Source organism: Eulemur rufifrons, chromosome 16 (assembly GCF_041146395.1).
Source record: "Eulemur rufifrons isolate Redbay chromosome 16, OSU_ERuf_1, whole genome shotgun sequence".
NCBI classification, from domain to species: domain Eukaryota; kingdom Metazoa; phylum Chordata; class Mammalia; order Primates; family Lemuridae; genus Eulemur; species Eulemur rufifrons.
This window is the reverse complement of record NC_090998.1, coordinates 89,131,885-89,148,309: the sequence shown is the minus strand read 5'-3', so window position 1 is coordinate 89,148,309 and position 16,425 is coordinate 89,131,885. Positions and strand designations below refer to the sequence as shown.

Genomic DNA, 16,425 nt, shown 5'->3' with positions numbered 1-16,425 from the left:
CAAAGAATACAAAAAGGACCAGAGAGAAACTCCACTAGGCTCCAGGCAAATGCCTATTCATACCTGGGCTGCAGAGTAATTACAGTGCAGGTTTGCACATACCTTACTGCAGGGAGTTAATTACTCTGGCTTACAAGCTCTTCAGTCTCCAGCTGGGTTGGAGAAAGTGAAGATCTTATTGCAATCAATATGGCATTTAACAAAGCATTGCAGGTGCAAAATGACAGTCATTTAAAGGCAAGACAAAAGCTTACTAGAATGTATTGCTTTCTGAATACTGCATTTGCGTACCTGGAGGAAAAAGGCAATGACAGAAACCTAAGGCCCAGGACACTTGTAATAAATTGTAAAGGTGAGTTTCAGTGTCTTCTCTCTATGTTTACATTAAATAGTTAGTGCCCCTATAATGTGGTCAGAATGGATGTAAAATTTGATGACATGTATCAAAGCCTTTTTGAATGTTCATGTGCTTTGACCTAGAAATTTCACTCTGAGCAACTAAATTTAAAAATAATATGGGCAGGCCGGGCGCGGTGGCTCACTCCTGTAATCTTAGCACTCTGGGAGGCCGAGGCGGGAAGACTGCTCGAGGTCAGGAGTTTGAGAACAGCCTGAGCAAGAGTGGGACGCCCCCCCCCGCCCCACCCCCACCTCCCGTCCCTACTAAAAATAGAAAGAAATGATCTGGACAGCTAAAAATATATATAGAAAAAAATTAGCCAGGCATGGTGGCACATGCCTGTAGTCCCAGCTACTCGGGAGGCTGAGGCAGAAGGATCGTTTGAGCCCAGGAGTTTGAGGTTGCTGTGAGCTAGGCTGACACCACGGTACTCTGTCTCAAAAAAAAAAAAAAAAAAGAAAAGGGGGGGAGGGAAAGATTTAGGTATAAGGATTTCTCTGTCGCATTATTTATAACAGTGAAAAATCGGAAACAATTTAATACCTAATAATGGATGAAGAGAATGTCAAGTAAATCAAGGTAAATCTGTCTGATGAAACATTAAGATCAACATGGAGACTATACAGGAACAGGGGAAAATATTAGGACATGATGTTAACAAAACCAGCAGGTTCTAGTGACAATGAATACAATTATGTGAAAAGCATGCCTGTACAAGAAAAAAGTCTGAATAGAGGATTGTATAAAAATAACCGCAGTCATTGTATCTGGGTAGGGAGTTTCTAAAAGAATTTTTTTCTTCACTATCCAAACTTTCAGTGTGGTTATCTTTTAAAATTTTTATTAAATAGAGCTACTCAACTATTTCGTTTTTTGAAAATATAGAAATGTCAAGAAATGATGGAAGATCATTTAATATTTATATTTAATATAAATTATTTAATATTCAATTATGTAACATTAATACTATTATTTAGTATTCTGTACCCATTATGCATTAAATAAATGTTAAACCATGTTTTCCTAAATAAGCAAATTTCAAAAATGTAGGGAATACAAGTACTTCCAGTTTTTTAAGTAGAACAGATACTCTGGTCATAGATTTGTGGCACCTAAGTCTCTTAGACAAAGTTAACTATGTTTTCCTAACAATTCCACTTTCAAAACCATTCTGATACCCACGTTTGTTTCCACGACTCGATACAGAGTTACTGAGCTGAAAAACAACATGCCCTGCACAGCTGTAGATACTTAGACTCTAGCAGCAAACCAAGCAGATCCAGGCCCTGCCACTGTGAAGCTTATGACACTCCTGGGGCAGAGGAGGAGAAAGACAGGAACAAATGAATCAGAGGAGGGTAAGGGGATGGAGTAGTGGGGCAGGTGCTGCGCTATGTACGGCTGGGCTGCAAAAGCTGTGCAGATAAGGTGACAGTGAAGCAGGGAGCCGAAGGAAATAAAGATGGAGAATGGTGTGCTGGGAGCAGTTAGCTACAGTGGCATGAATGTATGGGGGTGAGGGGAGATCACCAAGAGCCTCAAAGATCACAGTAAGGACTCCCTACTTTGCACTCTCAGGGAGAGAGAGAGCCACGAGCGTATTCCTGGTAAAGTAGTATTAATAACATGACCTACCTTCTGTTTTAGAGCACGGTTGTATAGAACTTTCTACAATGCTGAAATGTTCCGTAGCTGCACTGTCTGTACGGTGGCCACTAACTAGGTGTGGCTATTTAAATTTAAGTTAATTAAAATGAAATAAAATAAAAAATTTACTTCTTCCAGTCCACTGGGCACATTTCAGTTGCTCATGTGGCTACTGGCTACCACACTGGACAATGACGCGTTAGAGGATCAGTCTGACTCACACCTGAGACAGGCAGTGTTGAATGAAGCAGGGCAGGGACCAGGCAGGAGATCCCTGCCATAATCTACGAGAGAAACAGTGGTGGCTTGGCCAGGGACCATGTTAGTGGAGATGATAAGAAATGGTTGGATTTTGGATGAAGTTTTGAAGAGAGAATTTGTTGATGGGATGAACGTGATCTCTGAGAAGAGACATGACTGGCTCGAGGTCTTTGGCCTGAACACTTGCAGAATGGGAGTGCCACTTACTTGGAGCAAGAGGATGTTTTTGAGGGGAGTGTGGGGTGGAATCAGAAGGTCTGTTTTGGATGTGTTAACCTGAGATCCTAGTAGAGATGTCCAGTAGTCTGTGCAGTTGAGAAAATAGATGTGGGCTGCAGACACCATTTTGGAATCTAGTACTTAAAGCTATTCCACTAGGTAAATCACCTAGCAGCGGCTACAGGTGAGGGGGAGAGGTTGGGATGGTGAGGAGGAACTTGTGAAGGAGATGGAGAAGAGGCAGACAGAGAACCAATACCGAAGATGCCCCAAGGCCAAATGAACAAAGTGTTTCAAAAAGGGAGGAGTGGTTCACTGTGCCAAAGGCTGCTGATACCGACTGCAGAGCAGACCACCGTATTCTGCAGCACAAAGATCACAGGCAACTTTTACAAGAGGGTTTCCATTCTCACTGCCACTGCCTTACCTGGACTCCCGTACTAGCCCTACGCTTGCTCTCCTCTGCTTTAGTAATTCCGCCACTCAAACATGTCCTCTATATTACTACCAATGTTATCTTTCTTCCTAAACCTTAAATTTTCCTACATCACCACTCAGCCAAAAAATCATATTTAACACTATGTGTCTGTAGCCAAACTTTAGAATGCACATAAAAATCACCTGGGAGTGACTAGGCCCGAAAGCACAAGATTCTGTATCAGGAGATTAGGAAGACCTGGGGATTATATCTTTTAGTAGCAGCCCAGAGATTGGTTATAAACCATGCTGACAAGGATTGGCCTACAGGACAAAGCTCAAACTCCTGAGCAAGATAAGGTCCAAATTTGGCCTCCAACTTCCTATCTAATTTTTCCCTATTTCATTCCTGATGGGCACGTGTGTGTATGTGCACACACACTTCAACAAGCTCAGACTATTTCTTCAAACTGCATTTCCCAAAACATGCCATGTTCCTGTAGATATTAATGCCCCTGTACATGAGGCTACTACTGCTTAGATGGCACCTTTAATCTGCTGCACCCAAAAAATTCTTGACTCATTCTTTGAGATCCAGTTTAAATGTTACTGCTAGCAAGAAGCCTCACCTGATTCCCCAAATTCTGTTAAACATTTCTATATAACCATTTATCACACTATCTGCTGTCTCTTTTGCTATCACCCCTTCCCCACTTGCCCCTCTGCCACCAACTCCAAGAGGCTGTGAAGGGATAGATGGCGTTTTCTTCAATTGTGTATCACCAAGACATTATCTAGCACACCATGGACATTCAATAACCATGGATGACTGTCAGCCTGATACCAAGGGATACTAAAAAGTGCTCCAAGACTTAAGATACTTTTTCTCACAGTTCTAGAGACAAGAAAAATAAAAAATAAAAAATAAAATGACCAAAAAAAAAAAGACTTAAGATACTGCATTGTTGGCCGGGTGCGGTAGCTCACGCCTGTAATCCCGGCACTTTGGGAGGCTGAGGCAGGATTGCTTTGGACCAGGGGTTGGAGACCAGCCTGAGCAACATAGTGACATCCTATCTCTACAAAAAATAGAAAAATTAGCTGGGCATAGTGGTGTGCACCTGTACTCTCAGCTACTTGGAAGCCTGAAACAGGAGGATCACTTGAGACCAGGAATTTGGGTTTGTAGTGAGCTATGACGACACCACTGTATTCTGGCCCCGGCGGCGACAGAGCGAGATTCTGCTGCCATCGTGGAGCACTAGGAAAGTCAGGAATGGCTCTGTCTAGAGGACATATCACCTGGGGCTTAAAGGATGACTGGAACTTAAAGAGAAGGAAAGAAGAAGAGAGACACTAAAGGGACAGAGTCCCAACTCCCGGCAAGACCTTGTGAGGTCAGTTGGAGGGGATGGGGTATGGGTGAAAATTTCCTCCTCTACTAAGACAGATAAAGACTCAGAATGTTAAAAACAGGATTTGAAATCTATAGGTTATCGTTTCAAATAATTATTTTAAGCCATTGTTTTAAAAGAAATTTCAAAAAACAAGCAAAAAAACTGACCCTTCATAACACATTGGTTGGATCTAGTAAGTACTCCCACCCTCTTTTATAGAATGAGAGGGACTCAAAGCTCTTGACCTTGGTTCATTAAAGTCACATTCTAAAGAGACTAAAGGTTACACACTGAATCCTTACTTGGGCTTCTCAGCCTTTATTCTGCTCCTAAGACCCATTTTGTCTCAAAGAGGTACGAGGGACAGTGTGTGGCAGACCGACACAAATCTCTCGCCTTTACCCCTTACCCACAATAAAAACAAAACAAGAACAAAGACAAAACAACTCATTGCACAAGATCTAAAGGATTCCCATGGTACCCAATGGACCATAGCCTACACAGAGCTGCCCTACGAATGAGATTTTGGTACAGGGTCTCTGCTACTTCATTAGTTCTAAAACTCCCCCTAGAGTATCTGGTCAGTATGTTAGCAGATAGCACCTCAAAATTTTTCAGAATAACCAAGAATCTTGAATTTCTCTTGTTTATCTGTGGGTGAATCACCAAGGGCAACCAACCTCTGAATGTTGATAAGTCACAATTTATAAAGTAGTTTTAATTATATGTAACCTTAAATATCAATGTAGTATTAGAAAAACAGTTAGATCTAAATGGAATATACGCATACTGTTTTTCATGCAAAGACATCTACTTTGTTAGTATGCCCAAAGTAATAAAACATGAGATTTGATATTTTGTTCTAAAAATCTCGATCCTTGCTGGGTGGATATTTCATATTTTACTATACTTGACCATAGCCAAAAGACCAAGAAACAATGGATTTTTCATATTTTAAACCAGTAACTTTTATTTCTTTCATGCCCACAAATATCAGTCAGTTAACAACTGGTAACCTCCTGAATGGACTTTAATTTTGATTCATGGAAACACAAAATTGCTTACCTGGGGGGAAATAAACTGGGGAGGCACTTGTGCCCGGAGACTAGGAGAAGAATTTAGTGGCTGCACTGGTGTGTGCAGACCTCTCGATTGTGCTGTGCTATTTCCAAACAAACCATGATTACCACCCTGTAAACATAAGAGCAACAGTAAGGCTTTTTGTTAACATAAGAAAATGCAAGTAAGAAACAGTTCTGGTTTTCTATCTCTCAGAAGAATCATACACTGTGTTCCATGGATTCACAGAACTTTATAACTGAGAAGTTCCTCATTTTGGAAAGCCTGAGGCAATTACTTAAATAGAATCATGGGTATATCACCACCACCTGCGCAGTCTGATGAACTCTATATAATAAAAGGGTTAAATTTAGTCAAATGTCAGAAGCAGTTCTACATTCTTTTCTGTGATTGAAAAGTAAAGGCAACATAAACATAACATTTATTTCAACTATTCTTTGAGATTGGGTTTACCAAATTTATTCTCAAACTTTATAATCTGAGATCCATTTTGAAAGGCACTTGAGTAAACATTCAGGCTTATGAATAATTACCAGATGTAAAACAACACCACAATATTACTTCTCTGAATTGGTTAATCACAAAATCACTGCCATCAAAGAGCAAGCCTAGCATCATGAGGACCCTACTCCAGATCTGAACACCCTTCTTTGTCCTGGATCTGCTTGACCCTGTCTTTGCTAGATGAGGAAATGTGGATCAGTCACACAGTGAGATAAACAAGGAAGAAAGGGAAAAAGTAAAAATCATTACAGGGATACCAAAACAAGTATTACTCACCTGTAACTTCTCATTCAATCACATGAATATCAGTCTAGTTAAAAATAAGCTTAACTCCCTGATTTCTGGAGGACCAACTCACTGGAGCACTTCTACACTGTTCCAATGAGAGAGCTATGGAAAGCTGGGTTATATATGGTAGCCTTCCTTCCTGACTTGTTTCTAGCCCAGGAAAGTCCTTCAGCATGGAAACTATATTTGGTGACTTGACACTGTTCCCTCTGCCTGAGGTTCTTTTCTATACCATCTTCACTTGGCTTCTTCAAGGCTCAGCTTGGAGGTCATCCTCATCAAGAGTCTTCCCCCAAAACCTTCCTCCTTATTCCACAAATTAATTGAGCATACCTGTTTGTTCTCAAAACACTTTAAAACTCTTTGATGACACACATCATCAAACCACATTGTAGATATTCTTCATTCTGTCTTTCTACCATCAGCTTAATCCTTCCATCCTTGCATTCCCAGGACTCAATATAGCCCTGGTCTGTAGGATGAGGGCATCATTTGCAAACATCCATGTCCCACCAATTCCATACACTTGAAAATATCCCACAGAACACCTTTGGCAAAGATAGCTGCACCATTGCTTATACCAACTATGTATAGTCTAATTTGAAGTCACCACCATCATCTCATCCCTGGAATCACGGGAACTAAGGTAATTTTAAAGAATTTTGTAATGGCATCATTAAGTTCTAGAATACTAAAGATACTGTGATGGCTTAATGATTCAAAAACAGATTAAGGGACTGCTACAGGGAAATTAATGAACTTGAAAGCATAATAAATAAAGATGATTATAAACATAAAGTAGAAATGGCAATTAAAACCTGTGTATCTCATAAAAGAAAATCAAAGATCCGCCATGAATTTTATGTCTCCCAAAGGGTTGTTTAAACATCAGAAGACCTTTAATTTGAGAAACTTAAACAGTGCTACTTCTCCTGTCTCCGGTCATTTTCTTGGCTTGGATACAGCTGTTTTGCACAGTGATGTATTTGGGGGAAATCATACAGATCTGGCCTTTAAAAAAATATTTAAAACTTAGGAAAATGGTAATCAAAAGCCAGTATATATCCTAACACTGGTTTATCTGGCTATTGCTACTTGTTATATACGAAGCTTTTACAGTGACCCAAGCCCTCATAGTTACTGGTGATATTTGCCTCAACTAGTGTTTAACTCAGAATAGTATACAAATTAAGAATAAATTTATCAAGCTGATTGAAATCTTCTGTGATTTGGAAAATAAAAAATCTTAAATTTTATTAATTATGAAGTATATTAAATCGCCTACATATGAAAACAGTCTTTAAAATCATGACCATATTTGGATAGAATGTGTATACTAACGTGGTTAACAATGGACTTTGTAACAATCCACAGATCAAGAAAAGAATGACCTTTTGTAGAGTCCAATGCCCAGCTAGTTTGGCTCATTTATTAAGCTCATACTCAAGTTTATGTACTAATAGCTTTTGATAATCATGGTATCTTACAACCCCATTTATAATCACCATTAACTGTAAGTGTTATGCCTGTTTTATATTTTTTATACCTCAACTCAAAACAAAAGAGCCCCCAAAACAGATATAATTATTTCTTCTTTGTTTATATAAGCAATAAATATTCATGTCCTCTGTGGAAGCATTAAGAAAAAAAGTGAAATATAAGGGAAGAAAACAAAATATTAGCTGTAACTCCCAATCCAGAGACAACCAATCTGAATACACGGATACAGTATCAGACATTGTTCAAAGTCTGCTACGGTGACAAGTAGAAAGCACATGAAAGGCCTACGTGCAACTTGACTATGGTGTAAGAGGTGCTGCTTTACGTCATCCTGTGATGTACATGGGAAAGTCGTCACGTGGAGACGGAATGGGTACGATAATTATAAGCTGTATAATTAATGTCCTCCCATGACGTTCTGAAGTGAAGGTCACAGTGACAAGTAAGTGGTCACAGAACTATGGCTAGGAAAATATCACTGCTGGAGTTATTGTTGCAAAGGACTCAAATTCCTGGTTGTCTCCAAGATAACTACAACAGAGCCACTGTAGGGTGGCAGGCAGAGCCCTGCTGTGTGCCCTTAGGCCTGTACCAGCTCGGCCTGTTTTGTTTTGACTGTAAAGCCCTTCCTCGGAGGACTGCCAGGTTCAACCCCAGGGCCAGTGAAACACTGCCATGTCTGAGCAACACCCACTCTTCTGGAAGCGTTGTTATCTACTATTAAAGTTACCTTTCTCTAGGTAATTATTACATTTTAAACTTTAAGACATTAGATTTCAAGATGTTGTAACCCTCAAATATACTTAATCTTAATGGTTTTGCTACTATTTTTTGCTCTTTATTTTTCTTTTTAGACGAGGTCTTGTTCTATCGCCCAGGCTCAAGTGCACTGGCACAATTACAACTACACAACTAACTGCAGCCTCAAACTCCTAGACTCAAGCGATCCTCCCACCTCAGCCTTCCGAGTAGCTAGGATACTTATGTTTAAATTAGCAGGTTTACTAAATTGAAAAGACCTCCAAAGTATTACTTATCATTCAACCTAATGTTGAAAATGGCAAATGGACTGCTAAATTAGATTATATAAGGTACTTAGGTAGGCTCTTTAACATTTTCCTAAGTCAGTTATTAGTTAGCTTATTAAATGCGAACTTATGACCAAAAATGAGAAGACAAAAGAAACAGGTTTAAAATAAAATCCATGTTGAGAAACATGAAGAGAGATGGGTTCTATGGGCTGAAAGATCTAAAACCTACACTTATATCATTCTGTGCATTCAGTAATCAACAAATTTCCCAAGACAGACAAATGATGCAATAAACTGCAGACCAGGGCCAAGGCGAGGCCACAGTCAAGCAGTTATAAATTTGAGAGGCCTCCTTACTTGTCTAGCAGCGAAGTTTTGGGGGTTGAGCCCTGTGCCGATTGCTCCAAGGCTGACGTTGGGTAGTGTGGAACCAGAGGGAGACAGCTTGTAGCTGGGAGAAGGGGAGAAGGGAGAGCAGGGAGCCTCATCCCCAAGGCACCCATCTTGATTGGAGAAAGGCAAAGTCAGCTGAAAAGTAGTAGGAGTTAGCCAATCACAATGAGTGTTGGTTAGTGAAGCAACAGAATGCAAGAAGGGAAAAGAGAGAAACACTAGCAATAAACAAAGTTAGAGTGTATTAGCAATAACTGAGGATGGACTTGGATCTGGTAATCATCATCATCATACTCTGCCCAACAGACACCATCTGCCATCCTCTTTGATATAGATTTTTCTTATCCTCTGAGTTAGTAACACATTCTCTCTATTGCACTAAGATAAAAATTGCCAGATGCTTTATTTTTGCACATCTACTATTCATTACTCTATGTGGCTGCTGAAACAGAAGCCAAGGGCAATCTTCTTGTGAATATGTTGCTGTCCAGACCAGCACCAGTGGTGTCAAAATGTGCCAAATCTAAAAAATTTGGTTTTAACTGCTTTCTAAAGACCAGGAACACTGCAAATTGTTATTCTGAATCAAATAATCTCCTCCATTAGAAATGTTAAAAAATCAAAGCCAATTACTTGGTTAAATCAGGTAGTTGAAAATTTGAAAAATGTAACATTGTTACTAAACACAGGTCACCAGGGAAATGGGGAAAGATAACAAAAGAGCTCCTCAAAAGTATAAGGTAAGACCTTAGGAGACATGGGGTATATTTATACAAAATCCCAAAATTTATTTTGTAGCTGCACAGCAGCAAAAAAAAGAATTCAGAATAATTTATCTCTTAAATCTTCAAACTTCATGAATTTTTCAAAACTCAGGCTTTCTTCACAATACTCACATGTTAAAGACAGATGGTTCTAGCTCTTAATCACCTACTGACATCAACTGTTTTCATGTCACCACTTTAATGCAAGTGATGTTTGTGTTTTGCTCACTTAATTCAGCAATTCTATGCTTTCTCCAAAATTAGTTATCTAAAGACAAATGGGAACCAAAGTGGTTCTCATGAATTATTATCTTAAACAAAGGATTCAACTCACCTTCTCAAAATAAGGCCCACTATCTGTGGTTCCCATGTCTTTGGAATTAGGTGGACGGAACCCAGATCGATCCTTCCTCATGATATCATTAAAATCCCCGAGATTCATTGCTCGCTTGTCCACATCAAATTTTTTATCTGAAAGGCTTCCTGAAAAGGAGTATAAATAAAGTGAAAATTTCTAGAATCAGTGTCTCCCTCATGAACCAAAAGTGACTTGCTCCACTGTCTTTCCCAGGGTGCCAGGTACAAGCTCTTTCCACTTTCTAGGGATAAAACCAGAAGAGTTCTCATTGGTTCAGGCTACTAGTGCTGGTCCTTGGAACACAAGTGGGTCCTTTTTTAAAAACCAAACAAAGTATGTATCTGTTGGAGCTTGTTTTCCTTCAAAGACTGAAAGAGAGCCTTAAAGCTAACCTGGCAAAACCCTGGCTGAGAACATATTATATTTAGATTGGTTATTGTTATATTTAATGAACACATCTTGCTCATAAATTCAAATGTCCTGCATGAGAGAAGTGGTCTATTTTTGCTATTTTTGCATCTGCTAGATAAATGATCAGGGTTGTAAAACATAGTTATGGGGAATAAAAAGATCAAAGAGGCACAGCTGTTGCCTTACAATTTAGAACTTAAGAGGTGAACACAGAAGATGTGTCCACAATTCCTGCACGATGCATTTTTCCCTGGTACGATGACTATACCCACTTTCCTTTCACAGCTTTGCAAACTGATATCATCTGTGCCCCAGGAAGCTTATGTTTTAATCATTTTCCTATTAAAAAATATCATAGATCTAAGACTACCTATTTCCCTTACTACCCAGGGTTCTTTTCTTCTCAGTTCGATTCTTTTTAAGTTCCTCAGGGTGACCAACAGCTAACATGACTATGACAATCCCACAGACTAATGGCTGACTCTGCACCTGTCCAGCTGCAATGGGAGAGTTTGTCAATTATGAAACATCCTGGTGCAGACACGGATGGCAACCTAAGGGCCAAGTCTGGCAGGGCCATGGACATATTTTGTTTGGCCCCAAACAGCATTTTAAAAGATCTGATTTTGTTTCCAGTATTTAAAAATCAGGATGTCAATCTATATCTGAATGTCTGGCCTCTCTTGAAAAACTGGAAGACTTGGCACAGCTGAGCCGCACTCCTCCACAGCAACAACCGCTAGGAGCCAAGTGAGGCCGATTCTTTAAGGTGTTACACACTTCTCCAGTTAACCAGCACCCTCTTCATCCTAATTTCTTATACCTGGGACACATCACTCATTCACATTCCTTCCTGATTCTTACAGTCATTTGACTTTTCAACCCCTATTTAGTGTCTAGCACAGTACCTTACAAAGAGTAAGTGTTCAATCGATGTCTATTGAACTATACCCATCCCGACTTAAATTGGACAAAAGAGCCCAACAGGATACCATTAACACCAATATATTCCACTCCTATCAGTGGAATGGTACACACCTACAGACAAATCCATTTTGCTGCTTGGATTATCTTCAGTTTGACTCTGAAAAATAAAGAACAGATGAGAGAGAATTAAGGATGTACATATTTGAATCAGAGAAGTGGCATTAGTCATGTGAGAGCCACATCTTACACTGGCACTACACAAGGTCCTCTGAAATGAACTTTAAACTGGAATAAGATATTAACATTTTTAATAGTTTAATTCCTGCTGGTGCCTATATTCCTAAAATTCAATTTTTGCACACAATTAGCCTCAATAAATCTATGAACAGAGCAATAGTTAAACAGCTGCCTGAAGAAATAAACCCCTGTCCTCAAGTTCCAGTCAGCGCAGGATCAAATTCCATGAGCGGCAGCCAAATGATGACAACTTCTTCTTGTGACTTGTCAAGTCATCAAATCTTCAAATGTGCAGCCAAGTCATGTCATTTGTCTTTTGGCAACCAGGGACAGGGCGTCCCCACAATGTTCCCAAGAGATAAGGAAATCAGAAATTCTACAAGAATTCCCTAAGTAGTCCCAATATAGTTTTATTAGATATTTTGTTGTTGTTGCCTTTTAAAAATTATAATATGAAAACTAGTACAGCACTGCAGTCAGGGAAAACTTCATAAATTTAAAGTGCCTAACTCTTTCTTCCCTGCCCTCCCGAAGAAAAAGACACAAAAGACTACAAATTCAAAAGCCATACCCTTTACATGTTGGATATGTCATTAAGAATAAAGTAAGAGAAAACAAACATTGCTTAATCCAAAAGATCAATAACACTGATCAGTTTCTAAATCTGTAATTTTGTACTGTACGTGGCAGTGCTCTTAAAATTTTTACTAAACCTTACAGTTGGGATATATTATATACATGAAAAAAAATAAAACTTACCAGCAATCCCATATTTGAAAACTGTTTGGCAAGAGGATTCATCCATGAATCATTGTTTCCTCCTTTTAGTGAGCACTACAGAAATGAAATACGTAACCTCAGAACTAAATAATTTATTTCAACCTCCTGAGTTGCATAAGTACAGACTGAAAGTGTAGAAGTGAGAGTTTATCTTTCTGAACCCTCTCTCTCTTTAACTACAGTTATTTTGATATTTTTTCTGTTAGTTTAAACAATTAATAAGTGCAGGTTTATATCTACGTTTTCATTCTCTTTTATTCATTGCACCCAACTAGGAGTAAATGGAAAAGTATACGGTCGGCTGGTGTTTTTACTTTTTAAATAGGAGTCAGTACCAGATTTTCTAAAATGAAATTTTTGCAGGCTACTACTTTCACTTTCAGCAGGCTGCTCTCCTAGTAACCCAAGCTGGTTTGCAGGAGGAGAAAAGAGAGTTTGATGCCAGTTCAGGTTATCTGGAAAGGAGCCTACTTAAACGGGCCATTACGAGGAACGACCATGCAGCACTGCATCTGCCTGCTTCACAGCACAAAGGACATGGGTCCCCAGTAGGAAAGAGGCCCACTGGAAGACACTATCACTCATGCCCTGGGCAAAGCAAGGCAGAGGTGGGTTTTTGCTTTTTAATGGGACAATTTAGTTTCTCCCTGGACTAAGGCACCAACCATCAGCTCCACTTTCACACCTATGAAGGCAGGTGGAATTATGACAAGGATTTGGTGGGATAGAGGATGCTGAGGCTTTGTGCACGTGTGCGTTCCAGAAGTAGACATTCTGTGTGCTGTGATGATATGAATCACGTCAATTTTATCACTCTTGAAAGTGATGAGGTACTTAACTTTAGTTACAGGTTTGAAGGCCAAAAAAGCCCTTAATGGGGGAATGGGAGAGTTATTGTTTAATTGGTACAGAGTTTCAGTTTTGCAAGATGAAAAGAGTTCTGTGGATGGATGGTGGTGATGGTAACACAAAAATGTGAATGTACTTAATGCCACTGAACCGTATGCTTAAAAACGGTTAAGATGCTAAATTTTATGTTATATGCATTTTATCACATTTTTTAAAAAATGGGCCACAGTAGGAAAAGTCAGAATAGCTGGTACTGGAGCTGACACATTCGATTCCCAATTAATTAAATTTTGGTTGTCACGTGCGTGGGGTATTTATTAGCACTTTTCACTCAGTTAATTTGGTCTTATTGTTAATTTGTGAGTAACCAAAAGAAAGCCAAAAGCAGATGAGACAACATAAGAGTACAAACAATGCTGAAAATTTTGCTGAATAATTCCTTCTGTGATAGAGTAAGGAAATAAAAGTCCTTAAAAGAGGGAAAACTATGAAGGACTGCTTAAACAAAATGTTTCTAATAGAAACGAACTATATTCTTATGCTATAAAAGAAAGTTAGGGTATTCAAAAAAATTGATATCCAATAGGCAGCAAAGGGGATAAAGGCCCAATCCTTAGCCACCGGAAGGCCGTCTAAGACGGCATCTGGTATTGGAAACGCACGAGAATATTAGTCGTGAAGCATTTCACAGGGCAATAAGGCTCTCAGGTTGAAATTAAGCAATGGATGCCCATTTATTTCCACCCATTTTATGTGTGGAATGAAGAAAAGAGGAAAAAAGAGCTTCTGCCAAGACAGTGGTTCAGATTCAAACACTACTGTTCTAGGTTAAAAACCAAAGTTCTCATCAAATTATACAAACCCAAAGAGAAACAAGTTGTAATAAGATATGGAAAATGAAAAGTTTAGAACACAATCTGGTATAGCAGCAGTCCTCAACCTTTTTGGCACCAGGGACTGGTTTCATGGAATACAATTTTTCCACGGACAGACAAGGGTGGGGGTAGGCGGCAGTGGAGCTCCGCAGCCCAGCGTGTTGGGCACCGCAGTGGTATAGGATGTAGAGAGATCATCCAGCTGCTGTTGCTGGGTTATACACTGGTACTTCACTTTGTTAGTAGAAGGGTTCTGGGCCATGGACTCCTCCAAATCAGATAAAATCAAGACATGCTTGCTGACTGCCACTAGAGAAGCCAGTATTATCTTCCTTTGGTTTCTCTTCTGCATACTCATGGGGATTTACTCTAAGGACTTCTTTGGCTTTAGAATGCAAAAGCATAAAGCATTTATTAATACAAAGTATGCCTTGAGAGCCTCCAACGAATTATTATGGACATAAGATGGAAACTAAAAATGAAAAGTATCTCATATCTTTGAAAATTTCATCTTACCCACAGCAACAGTTCTGTAGTTCAAGGTTTCAAGGTCATGGGAAAGGAAGATGACGGGTAAAAGGGAAATCATTATTTGTTTGTAGGAAAATATTTTCCCCCTTACTTAGGACCTTGAGGACCGCAGTTGTCTCACAACTTCCAATAAAAATTTCTCTGTTCTGCCTTCTAAGAACTAATAAGCAAGTGGAAACATTTCTAAAGTGGGCTACCTTCATTTGTTTCTTCCCTCCTTGTCCCCAGCTTGCTGAGTTGTGGGAGGAAGCACTTCCCTGAGAGCCGGCGGTGTTCCAGACTCCTCCGTCATCCTCCTCTTCCCAGCTGGGATGGCGAGTTCCTGTGACTGGCCCGTCACTCTCCCCCCAGCCGTCTTGCATAGATTTGGAATCTTTAAGGAAAGAATGAATCAACTCTTTGCAACAGCTATATATAACAATAACCAGAACAATAATTCCTTGCAGATGTAGCATTTTAGTATCTTTGTAATATTATCTACTCCATCTACATGGCAAGGCAAATACTATTATTCATATTTTAGAGAACAGGAAATTGAAACTGGTAAAATTTCAATGTCACTAAGTTAACAAACTAGAGAATCAAGACCTTCTGACTTCTGGGTCAATGCTTTTTCCCTTGCATCAAGTTGACAGGAATTTCAAAACTGAAAAGAAATTATCACTACTTTCATGACAAGAAATTTCACATCTTAATTAAGGGATATCTGTTCCCCTTAATGAGCATGATTTACCAGAGTCCTAGATTTACTCTTCTATACATTATGTACTTTACATACAACGGACATTACAAATATGAGGCATAATAAAGGACAACTGTCTTCTTGCAGGAAGACAAAAAAAGGACATGAAAACGGGAAGAAAAAAGGAAATTTTGTAAGATTTTGAACATCAAAATTATGGTAAAATAAGAGAAATTCACATATGATCACGAAATTTGAAATTTATTAGATACTAAAGCAATCCTAGACAAAGAGGATGTGTATGTAGTGGTTTTGAAAAGTTAGGAGGAAGAAATGTGGAGGATATAGAAAGGGAGGAAGGAAAACAGAAAGAAATCAAAGAACAGGCTTTCATGTTTGAGGAAGTAGGATGTCAGTATCTATAGTCTATTCTACCAACATCCCCTTCTAAACAAAGATCTTTAATTTGAAGATTGGAATAAGACCTTAATTTCCCTTTGAAAATACTGTGTGGAATCAAAATATACATGTTGCAGTAATAACACTGTATGAAAAGATGAAAGAAAGGAAATACATTCTCTCGTCTAGAAATTTCCATGCACTCCTTCAACTGTCCCAAATGACAGGACTTTTATGAAAGTCATTTGATTTACAGATGGCTCCATATGAAGAATCTAGAGCCAGAAAAGTGGTTCTTCCAGGCCTTTCCTCGAATGACAGCTACTGCTCCTCAGGACACCAGGCCTATGACAGCCACTTAAAGTTCCCACCAAATAGACAAGGCACAGGATGATTAATTTCTTCTAACTGTGGCATTTCACCCCTGTAGCGAGGCCCAAGTGAGTATGACAGCTCCCCAAGTGAATATCTTAGC

The 16,425-nt window shown here is 39.2% G+C and overlaps 1 protein-coding gene across 3 annotated transcripts in view; it reads right to left on the bottom strand.

Moving 5' to 3' along the window:
• Window positions 1-16,425, bottom strand: part of TNRC6B (trinucleotide repeat containing adaptor 6B) — a 239,552-nt gene that overhangs the window by 28,377 nt on the left and 194,750 nt on the right. For all 3 annotated transcript variants that reach the window (XM_069489869.1, XM_069489870.1, XM_069489871.1), the window contains 5 exons: window positions 15,067-15,242; window positions 12,594-12,668; window positions 11,709-11,754; window positions 10,236-10,384; window positions 5,407-5,532 (listed from right to left, as the gene is read on the bottom strand). In XM_069489869.1, the coding sequence (XP_069345970.1) occupies window positions 5,407-5,532; window positions 10,236-10,384; window positions 11,709-11,754; window positions 12,594-12,668; window positions 15,067-15,242 (572 nt within the window). The remainder of the gene's footprint in view (window positions 1-5,406; window positions 5,533-10,235; window positions 10,385-11,708; window positions 11,755-12,593; window positions 12,669-15,066; window positions 15,243-16,425) is intronic.